The 21,687-nt window shown below is 43.4% G+C and overlaps 3 protein-coding genes across 3 annotated transcripts; 1 reads left to right on the top strand and 2 right to left on the bottom strand.

The window, feature by feature from the left end:
* Positions 1-403: 403 nt before the first annotated feature.
* Positions 404-6,712, top strand: MONOS_3176 (Vps51A, component of GARP and EARP complexes; the record flags this gene model as incomplete). The annotated part of the gene is made up of 6 exons (XM_067873157.1): positions 404-735; positions 951-1,138; positions 1,226-1,467; positions 1,518-1,813; positions 1,918-5,866; positions 6,000-6,712. 6 exons carry the CDS (start codon positions 404-406, stop codon positions 6,264-6,266), a joined length of 5,274 nt encoding a protein of 1,757 aa, XP_067734214.1. The 3' UTR covers positions 6,267-6,712.
* MONOS_3177 (putative C2 domain) lies at positions 6,711-8,414 on the bottom strand. The gene is made up of 4 exons (XM_067873158.1): positions 8,271-8,414; positions 8,158-8,213; positions 7,857-8,099; positions 6,711-7,802 (listed from the first exon to the last, which is right to left on the bottom strand). The coding sequence occupies exons 1-4, from the start codon at positions 8,377-8,379 to the stop codon at positions 6,930-6,932; spliced, it is 1,281 nt and encodes a 426-aa protein (XP_067734213.1). The 5' UTR covers positions 8,380-8,414; the 3' UTR covers positions 6,711-6,929.
* On the bottom strand, positions 8,415-20,941 carry MONOS_3178 (uncharacterized protein; the record flags this gene model as incomplete). The annotated part of the gene is made up of 3 exons (XM_067873159.1): positions 8,415-19,856; positions 20,022-20,804; positions 20,925-20,941. The coding sequence occupies 3 exons, from the start codon at positions 20,939-20,941 to the stop codon at positions 8,882-8,884; spliced, it is 11,775 nt and encodes a 3,924-aa protein (XP_067734212.1). The 3' UTR covers positions 8,415-8,881.
* Positions 20,942-21,687: the final 746 nt, after the last annotated feature.

The following is a 21,687-nucleotide window of genomic DNA, read 5'->3' as shown; positions in this document are numbered from 1 at the left end:
ATCTTTGTCATGTTTATTTAGAAATATTTAACATAATAATAATTAAAGTTTTTGATTTTTCTGTCAAAATGTACAATTAGCAAACTTGTGTTAACATTTGTGATCCTTACTGTTCGCCCAATTAATCGCTTAAAATTAAGAAGATTTCTTTGATTGCATCTAATTAAAACCATAATATTGTTTATATTATTAATAGTTAGATTTTATTTTAAAAGGAAAGGGAAATATGCAAAGTTAAAGGTTGAATTAATTGATTGTTTAATAATGCATTCCCCATGCGCATGAAACTTATCATTTATAAATTGAATTGTGAAATTTTTTATTATTTTCCTCAAAATTCCCGCGAAAACACAGATTAGTATTTTGAATATTAAACTTTTTTTTCTGTTGAAAAAATACCATAATGGAAATGTCAGATGCTAGTTATTTAACCAATTGTCGCGAAATATGGAATGGGACAGTTCACTTTGAGCATAATCCTCATTTTGACACTGAGGAAAATACAAGAGATGTAACTGGCATGCTGGAAGAAGTTTCTGATACAGTCGAATATGTTTCACTTCATTCTGCGGATGGATTTTCGTTTGTTGTTCCATTTTCAACAATGAGCATTAGCGAAACGCTTTTCCACATGGTTAAAGGCTCTGGAGAATTCAAAGAACAAAAAAGTGTAATTCATGTTCCTGGAACTACTCCACCACCACCAAAGGAAGCAAGGGAACCAATAAAGCACAAGTGTGGAAGAAAGAAGCCTCTTCATTTTGAGAGTTAGAAAAATTCAAAAAAAAAAATCATTCATTCATTTCAAAAAATTCGTACAAAATATTGCATTTTCTTGTATGTCTGTTTAAAATATTTTTAAACACATTTTGTGAAATTATTAAAATTAATGGAAAAAGAATTCATTGAAAATTACCCATCATTATTTTTCAATATTGGATGGCTGATAGCCATACACGTATTAGGTCATTACTCCAAAATTTCTATGGTGTAAATTTACCATCAAATGAATCAAAAGTTATTAAAGATCCAACAAACATTGACGGTCCAACATATGACGCGCAAGAGGATCTTAGACGAATTATTCCTACTGCCACTCTTCAGCAGCTTCGAAAGAGAGAGATAGAATCTGAATCAGGTAGAATCTATATTCGTGCTTATTGTAATTTGGAAATGTTATTTTTTTTTTCCCAAAAAATCCTTTTCAATAATTTTTTATATTTAGAAATGAGACAGCTTGATACAAAACTACAATCTTTGGTATATCAAAATTATAGCAAGTTTATTGACGCAGGAGAATCGTTTCAGCAGATGAAAGAAAAGGTGAATGGAATGGAAGATCATCTCGATATTCTGTCATCGACAGTTCAACAAATTGATCAAGAGACGGGCCAAGTTGATATTCATCTTGGGGAACGTAGAGAACAATTGGAACAACTTACAGCAGTACATCATCTCGTATCAAAAGTCTGACAAAAAAATTTCCTTTATTTTTTTTCGCTAACTTTTTAATCCAGATCAAAATTCTTCATGAAATACCAACAAAAATACGAACAGCCATGAACATGGGAGCGTATGACCAAGTCGTAAAATACTACCTTCAATCACAACGTGCAGTGAAAGTCTTTCCCAATGAACCATCTTTCAAATCAGAGGCCAACGAAGCGAAGCTGATAGCAAATCGCCTTCAAGGTATTCTTGAAGAGCGAATATCAGATAAATCTCGCCAATTAGAGAATATAATTGCAGATGTTAGTCTTTTGCTTCAACTTGGAGCAGATAAAGATTCAATTTCCCAACAACTTCTTGAATAGTTTGTAGCATTGAATAATTTATGCAAAAGATAAAAAAAATTTTTATTTTTAAAACATTTTAAAAAAACACGCTCTCTCATTACGTTCTCTGAAAATTCGCAAGCGAAGCGAAGCAAATAGAAAAAATGCTATCGCAATTGGAATCGCACGACTGGCTTTTGGATACATTGCGCAACACTTCATTGTCTCCAGCAGCAGCCAAAAGAGAGGGCTCTTCAGATGCGCCATACGCAGCATCTGCTTCTTCCACTTCTTCTGCCTCCTCATTGCTTCAAAATCAAAAGCGTCCTCCACCTCCACCCCCACCCCCACCTCACTCGACTTCTCCTTCCTCCGCTTTGCCTGCTTCATCCACACAGCGCTCTAAAGATGGCGCAGCTGATGATGATCTTCCTGTTCCGATGGATCTTTCTACGCTGCTGGGTTCTACTCCATCGATAGTGACACCTTCACTTCACCACCACCCTCCACCTTATGGCTCCTCCTCCTCCTCTTCTTCTTCTTCTTCTTCCTCTCGCCCCTTCCCCGGTGCATCCGATGGCAATTCCTCTTCAGATTCTGCTGCAACAGCTGCTGCCAATTTGGCAGCATTGCAACCGCTTCAGCCACGGGGCATCGACTTGAACACAAAACTTCTGTTGCATTTTGTTTCGTTCTGCAGAGAATACAGCGCTTTGTTCTCTGAGCCGCGTTTTGACGCTGAGCTTGTCAGTTTTTTCAAGCAGCATGTGTTTGAGCACTACGGTAACATCATCACCAAGCAGCTGCTGTTTGGGCGGCAGAAGCGAGAAATACAGATACTCAACGAGTTAAGTTCGAGGCTGCGGAAACAGATGAAGGCAGAATCGGAAGAAGGAAATGAGGAAGATGATGCACAAGACGACACTCCAATCAAACAAAGTGAAAGGAGATCAAACACAATCTCTGAAAAGGACGATGATGATGATGACTCATTCGATCTTTTTGGGATTTCGACACAAAACTCGGTGATGGCTGCACTAAAGTCACTGGATATTAAACGTGCAATGGCCTCAACCACATTCAAATCTGCAGACAAAAGCACGCTGGGTGATGCGGTTTCTCCTTCAGCCACGCTCAACCCTCCTCAGCAGCCTTCCTCCCTTTCTGCCACATCACACCCTCTTTCTTCATCCTCATCAGTTTTGTCTTCACAGCCGAGCAATTCGCACTCACTATCTCTTCTGTCTTTCATTCCGCTGCATCAGAGGAGCTGCGCCAGATGCGACCCAGGGCCCGCTGCCAACGCCGAGCATGTTATTGCTGCGCTGTCTCTGCTCTGCGACAACATGCGCTCGATGGCCACAGAGCTGAGTCTTCTTCATGCAGAACAGGACAAAACGATGGAGTGGGCAGAGTCTGCCTCTTCTGCGTCGTATCTCCGCTCTTCATCGATGCCTTCGAGGACTTCTCGTTTTGCTTCGGGACTTCCATCTGCAATCACCTTGTTTGCTTCAGAAACAATCAAAAGAGTTCAGTCTGAGTTTATTCATTACGCTTTTGTTCGAATTCGTGCTGGCTTGAGCCGAGTAATGAATTCTGTGTTTACTGCACCGTCGCCTCTCTTCACAAAGCAGAAGAACATGGAGTGGGCGTCTGGGGGATTTCTGACACGAACGAAAATGTCAACAGCTGTTGGAGCAATGAATTCGTTGATACCTCAGATATCAACATCAGATTCAACAAGGCTGAGTTGTAGTATGAGTTCTTTGCAGCCATCAGTTTCATCAGCACAAATGTTAACAGCAGGAGCAGCTGGTGGGTTTGTGCTGCATCAGTTCGAACGACAGCAGGGCAGAGAAATGTCATCCAAAGAGCGTGACTTTGGAGAAGACGATGATCTGACTGATGCTTTGTGGCAGCTTCCGATGAAGGAGAATGAACAAAATGAGCAAAATGATAAAAGAAACGGATCACAAACTTCTGACAAAGGAAACGCTTATAGAATGAATCTGTATGAATCGCGTCAGACGAATGAGGACAGCGATGGAGACAGCGACGATGAGAGCAATTCTGAAGATTCGGTTGATGGCAAAGAAGACAGATTGAAGAAGAACAGCAACGCACTTCTGTCAAATTCTGATAGTTCTGACAGAAACTTGAAAAACTCTCAGGATAAAAACGATAAAGAACGCAAGCCAGATGACTCGAGTCCAGCTCAAGGCAATCAAAGAGATTCAGCTGAGCTTATTTTAATTAAGAGACTCACAGGAGATGAAGTGGTAAGTACAATCAGAAATTCGCTGGATGAAATGATGAAGGAGCTGAAGCCCATGATATTATGCAGTAAGAGGCTGATGAAGATAGACAACTCAGCGATATATAAGGAAGAGCTTTTAGACGAATTGAATAAATTTTTCGATTTTATGATTGAATTCCTTTTGTGCAGAAGTGATTTTCGAGAATGGCGATCCTTCAACGTCGAAGAAGACGAGCAGTTTGCGAATGTGCTGAGAAAGAATGATAAAAGATTTGCATCGTCAGCTCCCTCTCAATCAGATTCTTCTCAGTCTTTTGTTTCTTCTTTCCCCAACACTGCGATGCAAAGAAGCGGGAACAGCATGTCTCAAAGGATGATCTTATGGCCAGAGCTGTTTATCTCTTTGCTTGAAAATGCAGACAAGTCTATTTCTGGACTTAGCTTTGAGGAACTTGAACGCTATCTGTCAGTGATTGGATGGGCAGTGGATGAATACCTGAACGAAGGGAGCGACTCTTTAAGCATTTACAATTCTGCTTTTTACTCCATTTCATCCTCTTATTTATCAAACACATCTGTTTGCTGCTCTGCAAATGGCAGCATGCTTCATTATCTTCTAACCCATCTGCACGACAGCCTTAATGTTTGGAGGGATGCTGTTGATCCATCTCATTCACAGGCACAATCTCAGTCTGTTTTGGCTTCCTCAAAGAAAGACATACCTTTTTCTTCATTCGTTTCATCTATTGCAGCATCCAATGCGCATTTGACCAATCAAACTGGAAACACAATTACACTTCATTCAAATTCTATTTCTCAGACTGCTTCATCTTCTTCAATCATGGCATCTTCATCAAATCTGCCTGTTGCTGCTTCATCATCGTGGAATGCATATCCATCTCTTCCAGACTCGTTAAAAGCAAATGTTGGTATCTTAATCGATCCACTCAGCTTCGACGAGTACAAAATGGCTGTTCATAATTCTTTGTGCGGAAAGCAAACTAGCAATGCAAAAGCTGACGAGCAACCAGCCAGTTCTCTTTCATCTTCTCCATCAACACTGGAAACTCAAGTGGATATTAGGGAGTATCTGGAATTAGTGAAGCTGTCATTGGGACGTGTGTGCGAAGCATTCAAGCAGTGCGACCACTCGCTGCATGTTTCATCTCTGCTCCGAGCTGCTTCTGTTGCCAGACATCTGCCTGATGTGCTGGATGCAGTGATTGAAGAGCTTGATTCAGAGTATAATTTGAGCAAGGGTTCGATCAGTGGTCCAAACAGCGAAGAGCTCTCACAAAAATTGGAAGAGCTGAAATCGCATAGAAAGCTGTTCTTGAAAGCTGTCAATATGCTGCATAGAAGATATGCAGCTGCTGAGGCTGAGAGACTGGGATGCATGTTGAGGGAAGAGTTGATTTCACTTGTGTGGAATGATTCCTGGAAAGCGTCAAAAACAGAAAACGAAGACAATCACAGAACTTCCGAGAGTGAAAAAGAAAAGAAGGGGTATGCAAAGGAAGAGCCGTCTATCTTTGCTGCACTGTTCTGCCACGAAGCAAAGCGTGTGTGGAGCGAGTTGAACGAGCTGTTTGTGGGATTCTCTGCGCATTGCGAGGTTGTCGAGGAGACAGTCACAGTGTCTGTGTTTGCACAGGCCTCTGCTTCGACAAGCACGCCTGTTGGCACTGCAGAAGAGGCTGAGGCGATGATGGTGACTTCGCGTGCGTCTTCTTCACAGGCACCGAAGAATGTACGACGTGTGGAAGAACTGATTGAGCCAGATTACAAAGACGTGCAGGACATTTTCGTGAAGATCATGTTTAAGGCGTTTACGGTTTGTGAAATTGTATTTTTTATGTTCAAAAGAATTTTGCCTTTATTCTTTATGATTAACGAAATATATATTGATATTCACAATTAATTCAAATGTAAATATGATAACTTTCTTCTTCTTCTTCTTTGAATAGACATGGACAGAATCACTTAGAGAATACTCACTCTCAAAAGCAGTGCTTACTCAACTGAAGGCTGACTGCGACTTCATTCTTTTCTACATAGTGGAGAAGGTCAGTGGCTGTGGCCGGGCTTTGTTCGATCTTGTTAACAAGGTGCTGAATACAGCCACAGCAAGGTTTGAAAGTGCTGAAGGCGAAGCTGCGCCAGCTTTGAATCCAAGCACCACATCGCCTGCTGAGCATCCTTTGTTCCAGCAACTTGAGTATTGGGAGCAATAGATATTAAACTTATTTTTCGTTTTTCTGTGTTCTTGTGTTTCTTTTTCATTAAATTTTGGTTTTGTTTTCGTGAACATTTTATTTTGAATCATTTTCATTTCATAATTGTTGATATTTTGTGAATATGTTTCTTTTCTTTAAAAGTTTCTTCAAATTTAATCTTTTGTTTGAATTAAATTACAAAGATGCTTGAAATATATTTATCAAAAAAGAAATATTTCATCAAAGGCACATCAGTTTGCTCGTGAAAGAAATAATTTGTATTTTAAAAAAGCCTGATGTCAAAGAAAAAAATGTTGGCTTTTCATTATTTCATTTCTCTTTATTTCGATCGGGGAAAAAATCAACTTGATAATAGTTCATTTAATAATTTGTTTTTTTGGTTCTTCATCACATCGGAACTATATTTTCAAGTTAACAGTTCAATGAACAAAATGATGTCTTAATATGATTCTTCCTTTCTTCTTGTTTTAAAAATATCCAAATCAACGAACAAAAAAATGAAGTGAAATAGTGAGTAATAAACAACAAAAAGCAAAAATATTAAATTTGAACTAGGTGTGAAATGAAAGCGGTTTAAGTAAGAAAGCAATCAAAATTGCAAGCATTCACAATAAAACATTAAGATAATCCAACAATCATTCAAAATGAATAAAAATAAAATCAAAGTGTGCTTTCTTGAAGCATGTTTGACATGTTATGATTGGCATTGCTATTTCCTTCATTTGCTCCTTGATTGCTCTGAGGCCTAATAAATTCGTTATCTTCATCGTGAATTGATGCATCTCTTGTGTTTGACTCCTCATTGTTTGTTTCTTCTCTTTCGTTCGCATTCTGTCCGTGTGCTTCAGCAGGTGTTCCCACTGTTTCTTCTTCTTCAGGAGAATCTTCTTCATTGTCCTCATTGCCTTCTTCAATTTTTTCAAGCTCTATTTCTTCTCCTCTTTCTTTATTTTGCTTTTCCAATCTTTTTCTCTCCGCTTTTTCTGCTAACTCCATGCGAAGCCGTTCTAACTCTAATTTCTTTTGAAGTTTTTTGGCTTTCTTTTCTTTCTTCAGCCTTTCTTTTTCAATTTTGTCCAATCGTTCCTGCTCCAGCTCTTGTATTTTCTTTTTGTATCTCGATGTTTCTATCTCCACACGATGCTTCAAATTCTCCAGTGCTTCTTCTTCGGTTTCATTCAGATCCAAAAACGATACGTCTGCTGCCAGCTGTGCATGAGCAAGTGTCATTTCAAGTCTCATTTCTGCTTGACTCATTAGCTCTATGTTATCTGGATCAATCTGCTCTTTTTGCCTATACAATTCGAGTATTGCACTTTTCAGTTTGTCCATATCTTGTTTCTCGCGTATACGAGCATCTTGACGTTTGTTCACAAGGAAAAGCCCGAAATATGAAGGTGTTGAAATGATTTTTTCTGGAGCAGGATAATCGATTCTACAGTAATATGGAAGAGATGGAGTTGTTGCACTGCTCGGAGACATAAGTGGCCTAGGTGGGCGTACAATTCCTTCTGTAACGCTAGAAAGTCGATTCTTTTATGATAAAATAATAAACATTATTGAATGCAAATAAAAAAACAATCGTACTTCCTTACGATCAAGTACATATCCAGCAGGGCAAAGGAATACACTTAAATCAATATTTCCTGGATTTGGATTTTTATCGTGGAAAAGCTTGAATGTTCGCCTTTTCTCTGAACGAAGGAATGGCTCAAGAGGAAATTTAATTTCTCCTAAAAACTCGTTAGTGAAGCACATTCCACTATCCCACACTTGAACAATTGCATCTCCATCAGATGCGTCATATTCAAAGCAAAACCTTTCCATAAACTGTGTTTAGACGTTAAAAAGCAAAAATTATCAAAACATCCATAAAAAAAATCTTAACCATTGGATTTACGCCTTGTCCAAATGACGTGCATATTTCTTTCCTGCCAACACTGACTACAAAATGTAATTTTGATAAAGCATGAAAAATTAGAAGTTATAAAGATTCAACACTTTTCACATATGGCTTGCGATAAAATCCAGGTTTTAATTTTGTAGCTTTGAAAACAGTTATATAGAGCTTTGTTCCGAGCTCTTTCACTTTTGAATGACTTCCCCCCATTGGAAAAAGAAAGAAACTTAAAGAAAAAAATGTTCGAGCAACCATTATAAATTTTTATTGAATAATAACTTGATTGAAAAAGTAAGAAATGTTGAATCAACTCAAAACGTCAAAAAAATACTCAAATAACAGATAAGTCAAAATTAAAGCTCTCAAACAAAGAAAATGTGTTTCGCTCTTGCAAACATCCCCTTTGCCAAAAAGTCGACAAAGAACGTTGTGTTCATTCAAAGAATTTAAATTGAACATTTTTGTTCTTTTTCAAGCTTCAAGCAAAAGGGTTCAATGGTTCTCATAACATAATCTCAACAATAATACATACATGCATGCATTCGACGCAAAACAGAAACCCAAAACGGTAAATACATACACTCTCAAACAACGCAAACAACAGAACAAACAAAAAGTGGCTCTCCAAAAAGGAGTGCATCCAAAATCAAGAAGAGAAAAGATCGCTTTCAAATTCATTTCAATTCTTCATTTCGTTTAATTTTATTTGTTATCACCCAACTTTATTCTCTTTCACATTCTCATTTCCTCTCTCGCTTCTGCTTCTGCTTCTGCTTCCAGACTCGTCCCTGCCATCTCCACTCCCACACCACCCCGACCCATAGCAGTCGATTGCATCCGACATCGTCACAAACACCGTCCCCGACGGAAAGTGCTTGAACAGCTCCCGCTTCACATCCACCAGCGTCGCCCGCTCCCCTGCCTTCTGCCGCACCATGCTCTCCACAACTTCCCCCGCCGCCCACTCCTCCCGCCACACCCCCGGCCGCTCTCCATGCCTCACCTTCTCTCCCGCCGTTTCTGCATCATACTCCCCAAACGGGATCGCCAGCGCCACACACTCCCACAGCATCATCCCCATCGAAAACACAACAGACTTCTTTGTCGCATGCTTCTTCCTCCCCTCCAGTAGCTCCGGCGCCCTCCACCGCAAATACTCCTTTTCCCCTTCTTCATCCTCAAACGCCGACGACGGCGGCGGCGAGTCCGTGAACCTCTCGCTCATCACCGACACATTCGACGATGACGAGACAACGCTCAGCGATGACACTGACGACGAGTCCGAATCCTCTGACGATGAACTCCCCGAGTGCATCACAACACAGATCACCATGTGCTCCGAGAACAGCACAATGTGCGGACTCAGCCTGTCCAGCGACTCCAGCGGAACTTCCATCTCCCCAAACGAGTGCAGCGCCACATTCCCCACCCAGAACAGGATCTGCGCCCCTGTCGCCATCCTCTCCTCCACCGTCCCGATCGCCATCTCCTTCGTCTTGTTCCGCCCATGCAGCAGCATGAACAGCGAATCCCTCAGATCCACAATCAGCTTCTCATGAGGCGATGAGCAGGCCATCGCATCCACCAGATTCGACATCGATGAGGTGGTCGGGCACATGCTCTCTGGCCGGATAAAAGTGGAATCTGAATCAGTTGTTGAAGTGGATGAGATGGATGGTGATGGTGTTCTCTTTCTCGTCTCCTCATCCTCAATTTCCTTCTCATCAATCTTCTCCAGCATCCATTGAGGTATTTTGTCTGAATCTCTTCCAAGGATATATTCAGTTGATCCACATTCACTCAACAAATGCTCTGATGACTCTGAATGTCCCAAGCTTTTCTCATACACCCTCTTCTTTATCCTCTCCTCATTCTTCTTCTCTGCCTCTCTTTCTGCTCTCCTCCACTGCTCTTCTGGCGACATCTCCATTGTCACCATCTCAAACGCCTTTGGATCTTTTCTGATGTTATCATTCACAATCTCTCTCAAATCGTTGTTCTCTATCTTTGCTCTTCTCCATCGAACAACAAACACAATAAATCCAACTAATACTATCAAGAACAGCACTGCCAATACAACAACAATAATAGGCCATATTGATTTTCTTTCTTTTCCTCCTTCAACAATAATATCATCTCCAGCAGCTTGTATCTTGCTTTTGTTCTTCAGAATAATTGCTTCAGTTGATGATGGTGCCTCTTTATCTCCAAAAAGAATTGAAACGGTTACCTCTGCTTCCTCTTCCACCTCTCGAATTGAATTTGAAGGTATTTTGCCCCAAGTCTCATCTTCCGAGACAAACCCTTCTGATTCAAACTCATATCGCACCACCAATGCTTCTGATCGGATGGCTGTCACCACCCGAAATGACAAATTGCAAGGCAAAAGAAGTTGCCCTTTGAATGCCACCTTCAACTCTGCTCCTTCCTCTTCCACAGCCACACTTTCCAAAGTGGGCACAAACAAAGAAGCTTTCCTTTCTTCCACAATCCCGCTCAGCTTGCATCCTTCATTCAGCATCCAAAGCGATCCATTCTTTTCCTGCCCATCTCCTCCTTTCAGACTCCCAACATTCACGCTCCCTTTGCCTCCACACACAATGTTCCTTCTTGTTGATGGGTATCCCTCAATCCTTGGATCGTTCCCCACAAACTCACCCTTCTCGATGAGCAACTGCCCGCCTGTCACTCTCACCCCTCCTTTCGAAAAGTTCTCAATTGTGGTGTCTTTTAACGTTGCTGTGCTGTTGACAAACGAAACAGCCGAAGTTGCCCATCCGCAAATCTCTGCTTCTTCCTTGTTTCCACCTCTTTCTGAATAACCCAGCTCGCCTCGAAGCACATTCCAATATATTGACACGCTGCTGCACCTGCAAAAAGTCATTACACTTCCTCCTTCAGACTTTGACGATGTGTTCCCAAAACTGCAGTTGTCAAAATAAATCCCTTCGTTGAACGTTGAGCATCCAATAACTCCTCCTTCTTCCTGTGCAGAAGAAACGTTGTTGAAAGACACCGCTTTCAGTTCAACTAATCTTTCTCTTCCATTTTTCGCCTGCTCGGACAATGATCGTGCTCCTTCAATCAGAATGAATGCACCCTCATCCAGAACAACATCTTCCACTTTCATTTCTGACAGCACCACTCTCCCCTCTGATTCTTCTGATTCTTCTGAATCAACAATTCCAATCGCCGATTCACCACAAAGCCAAATTCGGCTGATGTTCATCTTGCTTATCTCCACTTCTCCCCCTTCAGCTGAGATAAGCCCCAGCCCGATTGCTTGTGTGCTGCTTTCCTCCTGTGACTGCGCAAAGCTACACGAAAGCAGAGACAGGCTTCCTGCCTCTGCTGCAACCAAAACACGGTGCGCTGTCGAAAAATCTGAGCCAAAGAAAAACTCGATATTCGTCACAGAAACACTCCCTCTTGCTGTTATCACGCTCCCTCTTGTTTGCGGAATGTCTCGGAATATCGAAACTTTCGAAGCATCATCCCTCCGAGACGCCACCGAAACATCCTCCAGATCCATCTCCTTTTCCACAAACGACTCCTCATCCACAAGAAGCCGGCTTTCCACATCGTTCGTCAAATGGCTCAGCCCATACCCCATCGTCAGGCACGGGAGCTTCAGCGTCCCACACTGCCTCTCGTTCCTCCCATTCTTCGACGGAGCAGACGACAGGATGATCGTGTCTGCCTGGTGGATCGTGATGAAGTCCATCAGATTCGTGTCGCTCTGGTGGCTTGTCCTGTCCATCCCGTAGATCGCATTCAGCCTCGTGTATGCTGTTTCTCGCAAGTCAAAGCAGAACTGCGTCTCGTTGATCTGCCTCTCGATGTCAACACACTCCACAAACACATCATTCCCCACTTTCGCGCTGTTCCCTTTGAACGTCATCTTCTCAAACACAAATGGCAGTGCTCCCTCAAAGCTGGCATATATGTATATCCCTCCCCCCTTTCCCCTGCCATTGTCGCACCCACACTGAATCACTGATGATTTGATCATTGATAGAGCTCCTTCGCTCTCAAGCTCCTCAAATACTCCCCCTCCCTTCTCTGACCCCACTGCCTTGCACGAGTCAAATGCGCATCCCCTGATGGACAGCTCCGCCACACACCCTGCCGAACTGATGATCGCTGGCCCGTTGCTGCTCCGACTGATCAGCTGGAACGTCGACTCGTTCATTGCAACCGAGCATCCAACTCCATTCTTTCCTTCCTTTCGATTTCCGCCTGATGCTATTTTCACAAATCCCTCGCCAGAAAACGTGCATCCCGAACCCACAACTTCTTGCATCACACACTCGCATCCCTTGCCCATCGCAAACACCCCCACCTCCGACATCACATTCTCAACCACCAGCTTCCTCACATTCACCACCCCGCTCTCCATCGCCAAAAGTCCAACCTTCGCGGCCACATCTCCACGAGTCTCCGCAACAAACGAGCAACCGCTCATCCCAATCAGCCCGCTTTTCCCAACCAATGAATACTGCTGCTCGTTCCAAAACCCTTCCGACACCACAACTGAAATCCTCTTCAGCTGCACATCTCCCTCGCTCCTTATTCCTGCATCGCTCCTGTCCGCTGTCCTGCTCGCAAATATCAGCATTCCTCGACTGTCCTCCTCTGTTTCTTCATGCTCAAAAACAAAGTTGGAGAGCACAAACATATCCTGCACAGTCGTCTCATCGGCTATTTTCATCCACTTCTGCCCAGCACCTCCCTCCATCTGCCTCATCCCTTTCCACACACTCCGGCACGGATCCTCTGCGCTTCCGCATCTCATGATATCGTATCCACCAGAGCTCACAAATATCGTTGCGCTTGTGAATGCCTCCAAGAAACGCAGCAGCGTGGTGTCTTCCCAGACCAAATCCCTCCCACAAAACAGCAGCTCGTCTTCTCCGCTTTTCCTGAAGTCAAAGCAGAAGGTCGACAGCGTCACTGTTTTGTTCAGATCCCCTGCCCAGATGAATATGTTTTTTCCTCTCTGCGCCTTGTGTCCAGCAAATGAAACATCTTCTCCAAAAACAAAAGGATTTTCAACCAAAGCACCCTGGCACTCAACAAACGCAAACCCTCCTTTCCCTTGTTCTTCAGAGCAGCCGCACCCAACTGTTTCTGTTTGGCTCATCGAAAATGTCGCTTCGCCCACCAGCTCCACACAAACCGCTCCTCCCTTCTGGCTCCACTTCGCAGATATCGATGAGAAATTGCATCCGATTATTTCACACGAAGAATTCAGCAGAACAGGCGTTGACGAGAAAGACAGCGAAGAGAAATCACAGCTCTCCAGCTGAACATCACCCCCTTCAGAACAAATAAGGCAAAACTCCAAGTCTGATGCGCTGCTGCACTTGAAGGTGCATCCATTGAGCGAAAGGCATGAATCTGCTGATGAAGAGTGGAGAAGAACATTTTCGTTGTTTGTGAATGATGAAGGAAGCGAAAGCTGAACCAATTCCAACTTCAGTTCTTTCGTGTTTCGGATGACTGACTTCTCTTCACCTCCTTCCAGGGCATCCTCAAACAGCACCACACACCTCTCATCTGCCTTCCTCGACACAACTTTGAACGATGAGAGATCGAAATGGTTTTTGATGTTTGCTCCTGTGTCAATTTGCATCACTCGATTCGGCGCTTCCAAATCGATGTTTTCATATCCTCTCCAGAACGACAGGCAACCGAATTCTGCACTTCCACACCCCAGAATGTCCATTCCACCCCTTGAAACAAGAATCGTGTTCTCCTTCCTTTGGATCAGGAATAGCAGAAGATCAACAACAGATCCGCCCAACAAAGCATCATCTGTGCCTTTCAGATCAACAACGCTTTCGTTTCTCTCGTTCTGCAGCTGAAACGCAAATCTTTCTCTCACAACTGTCGCATTCACATCTGTGCTCAAAACAAACATGTCTTTCCCCTCAAACGCACAATTCTCTGCAAACCCCATTTCTGTCAGCTTCATCCTCACCAGGCGATTCTCTGAAATCTCCAGATACAGCCCGCCTCCTCTTCCGCCTTCCTCGTTCACTGAACACGACCTGATGCTTGTCCCGTTCATCTCAACATCGCTTTCTCCCTCAACTGAAATAAACCCACATCCCCCGTTTCCTCCTTCGTTCCTGCAATCAGTCATGCTCGTCCCATTCTTCCACTTCAGCATCTTCACTTTCTTCAGCACAACAAATCCACCATTCCCAAATGTGCAGTTTGTGCTTCTCAATTCATTCACCAAAACCTCTGTTCCCCCTTCTCCAACAACCATCCCTTTCCCGCTCGATCGGATGTTGCTCACTTCCACACTGTCAAATGTGCACCCAACCTCGCCGCTCAGAAAGATTCCGTAGTCAGCTTTATATTCCATGTTCTTTATGGTCACTCCATCCAGCGAGATCCTTCCGCCTCTCCCTGTTATGATCCGCATGCTTGTCTCTGCTGGTGCTTCCGGATCTGCGCTTCCGAATGTGCACTCCACAAAATATGTTTTGCCCACCCCAACTTCCACCAGCTCAGCAAAATCTGATGCTCCTGGCAGCTCAAATCCAATCTTCGAAATCGTCAGTGTTGTGAGCGTGGTTCCAACTCCCATCTTCAAGTGCCCCTCTTTCCCCACAATCACCCGACTCCCGTCCTCCCCTTTCCCTTCAATTGTAATCGAAACGTTTTCCTTCTCTATTGCTCCGCTCAGCTCGCACGATGAAAGAACTCGTAGGATCCGCTTCTCCTCGGTCATCTTCCTTGAAGCATACCACAGCTCAACGCAAGGATAATCGTCTGCCCCACACTTGTCTGTTTGGCCATTGAGTGTGTTCACATATATTATTTCGTCTGCTCTCGGAAACAGATACTTCAGAAGCGTGTCTGTTCCATCCGGAAATGATGGATCAATCACCCACATCGTTTCCTCCTCCTGGCCTTCTGTGGCCGACCCTGCCCACTTGTTTCGGTCGATCGTCATCCGCGGCGCAGGGCACACAAGATACACATCGTATCCCAGCATCGCATCGTTGCTCCGGAATATGTTGTTCTTCATCGAGTATCCAACCTCGCTGCTCAGAAACTCCATGTGCAGCCCTCCCCCCAGCCCATCCGCTTTCCTCACTTTGCTCTCCTCAACCGTGTTGTTGTTGAACAGCAGCTCCCCATTGGCAGACACAGATGCGATGACACTTCCACCTTGAGAGCCACTCGCCATGCAGCTGATCGTTGTGAATGAGCAACAGTCCACACTCAACGTCTTTCCCCCTCCAACTCTCACCACAATCACCACCCCGTTTCCTTCGTTCCTCGTCAAAAGACTGAAGTTGCTCTTTTCAACTGCTGCACTCGACGACTCCTCCACAAACAGCACCCCGTGGTTCTCAAACTTCGTCGGCCCTGACACCTTCGAGTTTTTCATCTCAACATGGCTGCTTGACTTCGCAACAACAAGCCCTTCAGCCGATCCTGTCTTCAGGTTGTTCCATTCCACATCTTCCATGGTGCATCGGCTGCCACTGCCACTCAATTCAACCACTGGCGCTCCCACCAGCTCTATTTCGTTCAGCACTCCCCTCAGAACATGGAGACTCCCACCCCTCACAATCACATATCCAAACCCAATCTTCTTCGATTGTGCGCTCACCGAGCAATCAACCAGCGAAAGGGCTGAGCCACAGCACAGGAACAGACTCTTTCTTTCAGCTGCTGTGAATGTTGTCGAAACATTGAATGCGATTCCACTGAATGAGATTGCATTGCTTGTCTCGATGAGTCCTTCGCCTTCTCCTGCTCCATCAGACAGCACATTTATCTCTGTGCCGTTTGCCCCTGCATCAATGTCCATCTCTTGTGAACTCAAAATAATCGCATCAGCAAAGCAAAAGCGATCTGTGAGCCTCAAATGCGCCTTCGAATCCCCAAATCGCACAAAACCCCCATACGGCAGCGTTCCACACGGATAATCCGAAAACCCACATCCTGTGTAATCAAGGCTCTTCTCCTCTGCTCCGCCAATGAAGCAAGGCTCTTCAAATGCTCGGAAATACAGCATGAGCGGAATGTGGAATTCGCGATTTGTCGTGCTTCTCTCAAACCCCATCATGTCTTCAGCCAAGATGGTCTCTGTTTTGAAACATTGCAACCAATCCCCAACAATCTGCCTCAGATCTTCTCCATCAACAAACAGCTCCTTTCCTTTCCAGGCATTGCAGCTCCTGAATGAAATATTATCGAAGGCGAGGCTTCCGATGCTTTCCTTCAAGCAGAGATACATCCCACCCCCCAATCCTTTCCCTCCATTTTCACTGCCATCCGAAGGCACCATGCAGTTCTCAAAGCTTGTGCTTTTCACACTCAAAGCATTCCCGCTCCCAACATTCCCCATGATTCCCCCGCCTCGAATTCCATTCCCTTCATCACACATCCCACTGAAGTTGCATTTTTGGATTGTGATGCTTTTGCCATCTCCATTTGCCTCGTTGATATAAAGGCACCCGCCATCGCCATTCATCCTCCTCATTCCACACACGCTGCTGTTCTCCATTGTGACAGCATTGTAACCCCAAATCCAAATTGGAGAAGTTGTGAATGCTACACCAACTTCCATTGTGAAGCCACTCACCACCAGATCTCCTCTCTTCACAAAGATCACACTGAAAGAAACAGGATCGCCTGCATTTTCTGAGGAGCATTCCACACAGCAGTTGGCAATTGAAAGCGATGACGAACACAAAAGAAAGGCTTTTCTTGCTGCTCCAAATGCTCTCGGCACACTCAGCGACAGATTCGACAGAAAAACAGGAGAGAGACACATCACCAGCCCTTCCTGAGTTGTCCCACCTGTGTCTCTGACTGAAACTGGCACAAGCGCCTCAGAATAGATATTCGCTGATGTGGAAGAGATCGATATTTCCTGTTGGATAACTGATCTTGAAACAACTTTGATGTTGTGCAATGTGTCGCTTATTCGGCTCCCAACACAGTGATCGATTGACAAGCATGCAAAAGAAGCATATCCACAGTGTGTGTGGTCAACTCCATTACCGCTGTCTGTGATTATTTCGGATTGAAGACGGCAAAGATATGCATGCAGAGGAATCACAACAGAATCGCTTCCATTTTCACTCCCGCTCAAACCCAAAGCATCTGTCGGCTGTTTCATCGAATCAAAAAATCCGAGCGAAGACGAATTGATCATTTGGGAGAGCAAAACCCCACTCTCACACCCAACAAACACATCCTTCCCAAACTCTGCCTTGTTCCCTTTCACCTTTGAGAACTCAACTTCATTCCGTATTTCAAAAGAAAAAGATTCATCCCCACAGCGGAGGCACATTCCTCCTCCTTTTCCACCTGATCCTTCTTCACTTGGCGCAAGGCATTCCTCAAAACAGCTCGACCCATTCACAGCCAGAATGTCATTTTCTCCCAGCCAGGCACTCACCCCTCCTCCTTCTCCTCCTTCTCCTCCATTCCCACCAACACAACAATCACTGAAAGTGCATCCATCAATCGTTATCTCCCTGCATCCGCTGTTTCCCAGCAAACTGTTCTTCTCAATCGAAATGCACCCCCCATTTCCACTCGTCTTCCTGATGCTGTTCATCGTGCATCCATCACAGTTCAGCATCCCTGCTCCAGACAGACTGATCAGCGAACCAGACCCAAACCCAATCTGCGATGCTGTGGAAAATCTGCTCAATAGCAGGCTCCCTCCGTTTATCTTTATGAACCCAAACCCAAATGCAGCATTTCCACTCGATGAGCATTTCAGCGAGCAGTCAGCCATCGACAGCTCACCACACTGGCACAATATGAACCAAGAATGCCTCCCAAGCTCCGTAGCTGCTGAAAGACTCAGGTTCGCAATGAGCGATCCAATCTCAACAGTCACCATTCCTTCCGCTGTGCTCGTGCCTCCACTCGACACTTTTGTTTCTTGCCCTCTCGTGGGACTTTTCACCTCCCACCCAAACGCATCAAACACCACCGACTCTGTCCATTCAAAGTCTCCATTCAGCGTGATTATTCTTTTCCTGCTCCCAAACCGAAGTCCTGCTGCATATCCAATGCTCCCGCACGGATAGTTCGCTGTTCCACACCCCGAGAAATCTCGCCTTTTCGCTCCTCCAACAACCGCTGCCCCCGAGAACACCTGCAGATATGCCAGAAGCGGAACTGGATCTGCCCTCCACTCCTCTTCAAACCCCATCAGATCATCGTCACTCATCCCTGTCTCCACAAACCCGAATGTGCTCCTTGTTATTGACACGCTCAACGAGATCGCATCAACAAATATGTTGTTTCCCTTCCACGCTGTGCATCCACCAAACCCAGCATCACATATCGCAAAGTTCGACGAACTCCCTACCACTTTCAGATGCACTCCTCCCCCTTTTCCTTTCCTGATGCTGTCCTGCGGCACTCCACATCCCTCCATTTCAATTCTTTTTGTGGTGCCAAGCATCAATCTCCCACCTCCCTCCAGAACACAGCTCACAGACCCTCCATCCCCTTTGCTGCACACACATCTGCTGAATGACACCTCATCCAAATCCAATTCATCCCCACTCGCCAAAGTCACATCAAACACCGATCCGCTTCCTTCGCTTCGCGTGATGCCTCTGAAACTCGCATTCTCGAAATTGAAGCAGTGCAGTGTCGACGACTCCATCCTAACAGCTGACACATCTGAAAATATCATCGACTCAACAGTCGTGCTCGACACATTCAAGAGACCAGCCGACACTGCTGCAAATGCTGTTGTGAATGGAGAAACTTGCGATGGTTCAGCTGATATTTTGCACAAGCAGAGCACAAGCTCCCCAGATGCTGAAGAAACAGAGAACAACGGCTGTTCAGTCGACGCAGAAGAGTTTCTGACGATGAATAACCCGAGCATAGAGGCATACCCAGATGACACTTCAACAAGCGCTTTCGCATTCACAGAACTGGCACTCAACTTTGTTCCATAATTGCTTGATCCTTCAAAAACCAGATATTTAGAATCAATCACAAGCGGTTGTTCCACATATGAACCTGCATTAATGTTGATGCGAGATGGATGATCTTTCTTTGCGGAAGTTGCATCACGGACAGAGTTCCTCACAGTCAAGCATGGATTAGTCTTCCAGCCGCACAATGGTTCATCCCTTCCCATGGTGTCAACATAAATCTCATTTTTCCCTATCCAACTGCTTTTATCCCCTCCAACTCCAAAAACGAGTCGATTAGCCTCGGCAAAGTTGCTTGTCAAGCACCATTTGAATTGACTTTCTTTCAATATATCTTGCCACGGACTTTCTGCATAGATATCTTTTCCATCACCAAGTGCATCGCAATCAACAAATAAGCAAAAAGAAAGTGAACTGTGATGCACCAATGATATATCTCTTGAATCAAAATAGATTGCCCCTCCAACTGTTTCATTGGCGCAGCAGTTTTCAAAAGCAACATTTGAATATGACACTTTTGCTCCCTCTCCGTTCCAAATTGCGCCTCCACCATTGCAATGAACATCTCTTCCTGTTACAAAGCAGTTCTTAAATGAACAATCTGATATGATGTCGTTTTTAGTAAATCCTCTATGAATATGAATGCAACCTCCACCCCAAATTGCTTCGCAAGATGTCATATTGTTATTTGAGATGGTAAATGGGCCTTCTCCTTTACAAGGAGAAATACAGTTCACAAAACTATTTTTTATTAACAGATTAAATGTGTTGTTGATGGAATTGAAAACACTAAAGTAATTGGGATTTATGCAAAGGCATTCTCTTGAATTGAAAAAATCTGTATTTGTCACAACGCAAGAACCAGTTGAAATATGCGATATGCTTGTTCCGTTAACATTCTCATACAAGCAGTTGTCCACAAGTGTGTTCTCCGAACCTGTGTGATTAATTTTCTGGCCAGCAGTTTTGGAGCATCTCAAAAACGAAGAATTCAAAAAATGAAGTGATCCATCTGATATTCTTGGTGCAATGCAGCCTTCTGTTGGGTTGGCAATCGAGCAAATAATGCACGATGCCAATGTGAATGACGAGCATTGTGCACAAGAAACGTTGTTCCTTGCATGCTCTTGAGATATGTTTTCAAAGGAGCAGAGCTCAATCTTAATCACATCACAGCACGAAGATTGGACAAGCGGTTGCGAATCAAACAGTCCGAAGGACGAAAACGAAGAGTCCATGATTTTGATGCTATTTCGATGTGCCTGCTGTGCGCTTGCTTCAGGAAACGAAACCAGCGAATGAACAAGGCAGTTCGGTCCAGACAGAGCCAACGACAAATTGAAAAAGCACATCGACCCACCCCACGAATGAACAAAATCGGCACCCGACACTTGGGACAAAGAAAGCAGACAATTGCCCACAAAAAACGTTGATTGGTCAGACAACGATGCAACTGCATCGTCTCCTTCGGAATTTAATTGAAGGGAATAAAAACTCAAAGAAGAATTGCAGATGGAAACTGGTGCTGAAATGGATGCAAGTCCATATAAGCGCCTTCTATTGTCCTTGTCAATTTCGCGTAATCGATGAAGGCATGCGTTCTCAGGAAGACACTCTCGACTTCTTTCACAATCGCAAAGTGGTTCAAGAATATCACGAACAACAACGTCTTTTCTGAAGTCGTTCTTTCTGAGTTTTTCAAGAAAATAGAATTCGCCAGCATCGCAGGATAAGTTTGCGCAGAACAAAAAAATAAAAACAAAACAACTCATCATGATATTATATTATGGTTAAGGATTATCAAAAAACTTAATAACATCATTCATTAATATTATCCAAATGATTAATAATGTGGTTATCGTTCTTTAAGTTTATATTTAGTTTCATCTATAATTGTTTTTCTTTAAATTCATTTCTGTTATACAGATATCGCACAAAAAATTAAGGACAAGATCGATTTCACGATAACCGCAAAAGAAATAATTCCGATAATTTTCCTCAAAACATATCTCATCAATGCAAACTCATTTGATATTCGAATCTTTCAAAATGTCCTCATATGCGCTCAGAAAAAATTATTTTTTTAAATCTCGGAGAAACTCAAAATCCTATTTCTCTAAAAATCAAACAATAATTTTCTCTAAGTACAAATGAGGCTATTTTGAAAGTTTTATATTTTGAATAAATTTGTATTGATGAGATGTTTTTTGGGGAAAATTATCAGAATTTTTCTTCTTGCTGTAATTGAGATATCGATCTTGTCCGGTATTTTGTGCGATACAGTCTAAACCGGATATAATCACATCGGTTTTTGCACAACTTTTTGTGACTATATCCGATTGTGATAATACACGATGTTGCTTAACACAGAAAAAAATAAAAATTAATTAATTAATAAATTATTTTTGGGTCGATTTTTTTATTTTTGAAATTCTTCACAAATACACATTTTTCAATAGAAATAACAATTTCTTGTGTTTCATTATGTTATTCAGACTTATTTTAACATTATTTTGAAAAATCGATTTTTTGAAATTTTTGATCAAAAAACCGATTTTTCATTGAAAAAATT

Source organism: Monocercomonoides exilis (assembly GCF_001643675.1).
Source record: "Monocercomonoides exilis strain PA203 chromosome Unknown scaffold5-2102611, whole genome shotgun sequence".
Classification (NCBI taxonomy): Eukaryota; Preaxostyla; order Oxymonadida; family Polymastigidae; genus Monocercomonoides; species Monocercomonoides exilis.
Note: the sequence above shows the minus strand (reverse complement) of the source record. Positions and strands in the feature narration are given on the sequence as shown.

What these genes read in the sequence shown, in the direction of transcription:
- MONOS_3177 (XM_067873158.1), bottom strand. Translation starts at nt 8,379, where the DNA reads ATGGGGGGAAGTCATTCAAAAGTGAAAGAGCTCGGAACAAAGCTCTAT. An exon ending in TCGCAAGCCATATGTGAAAA is followed by an intron (nt 8,214 to 8,270) that starts GTGTTGAATCTT and finishes TACATTTTGTAG; the next exon opens with TCAGTGTTGGCAGGAAAGAA. An exon ending in GACAAGGCGTAAATCCAATG is followed by an intron (nt 8,100 to 8,157) that starts GTTAAGATTTTT and finishes GTCTAAACACAG; the next exon opens with TTTATGGAAAGGTTTTGCTT.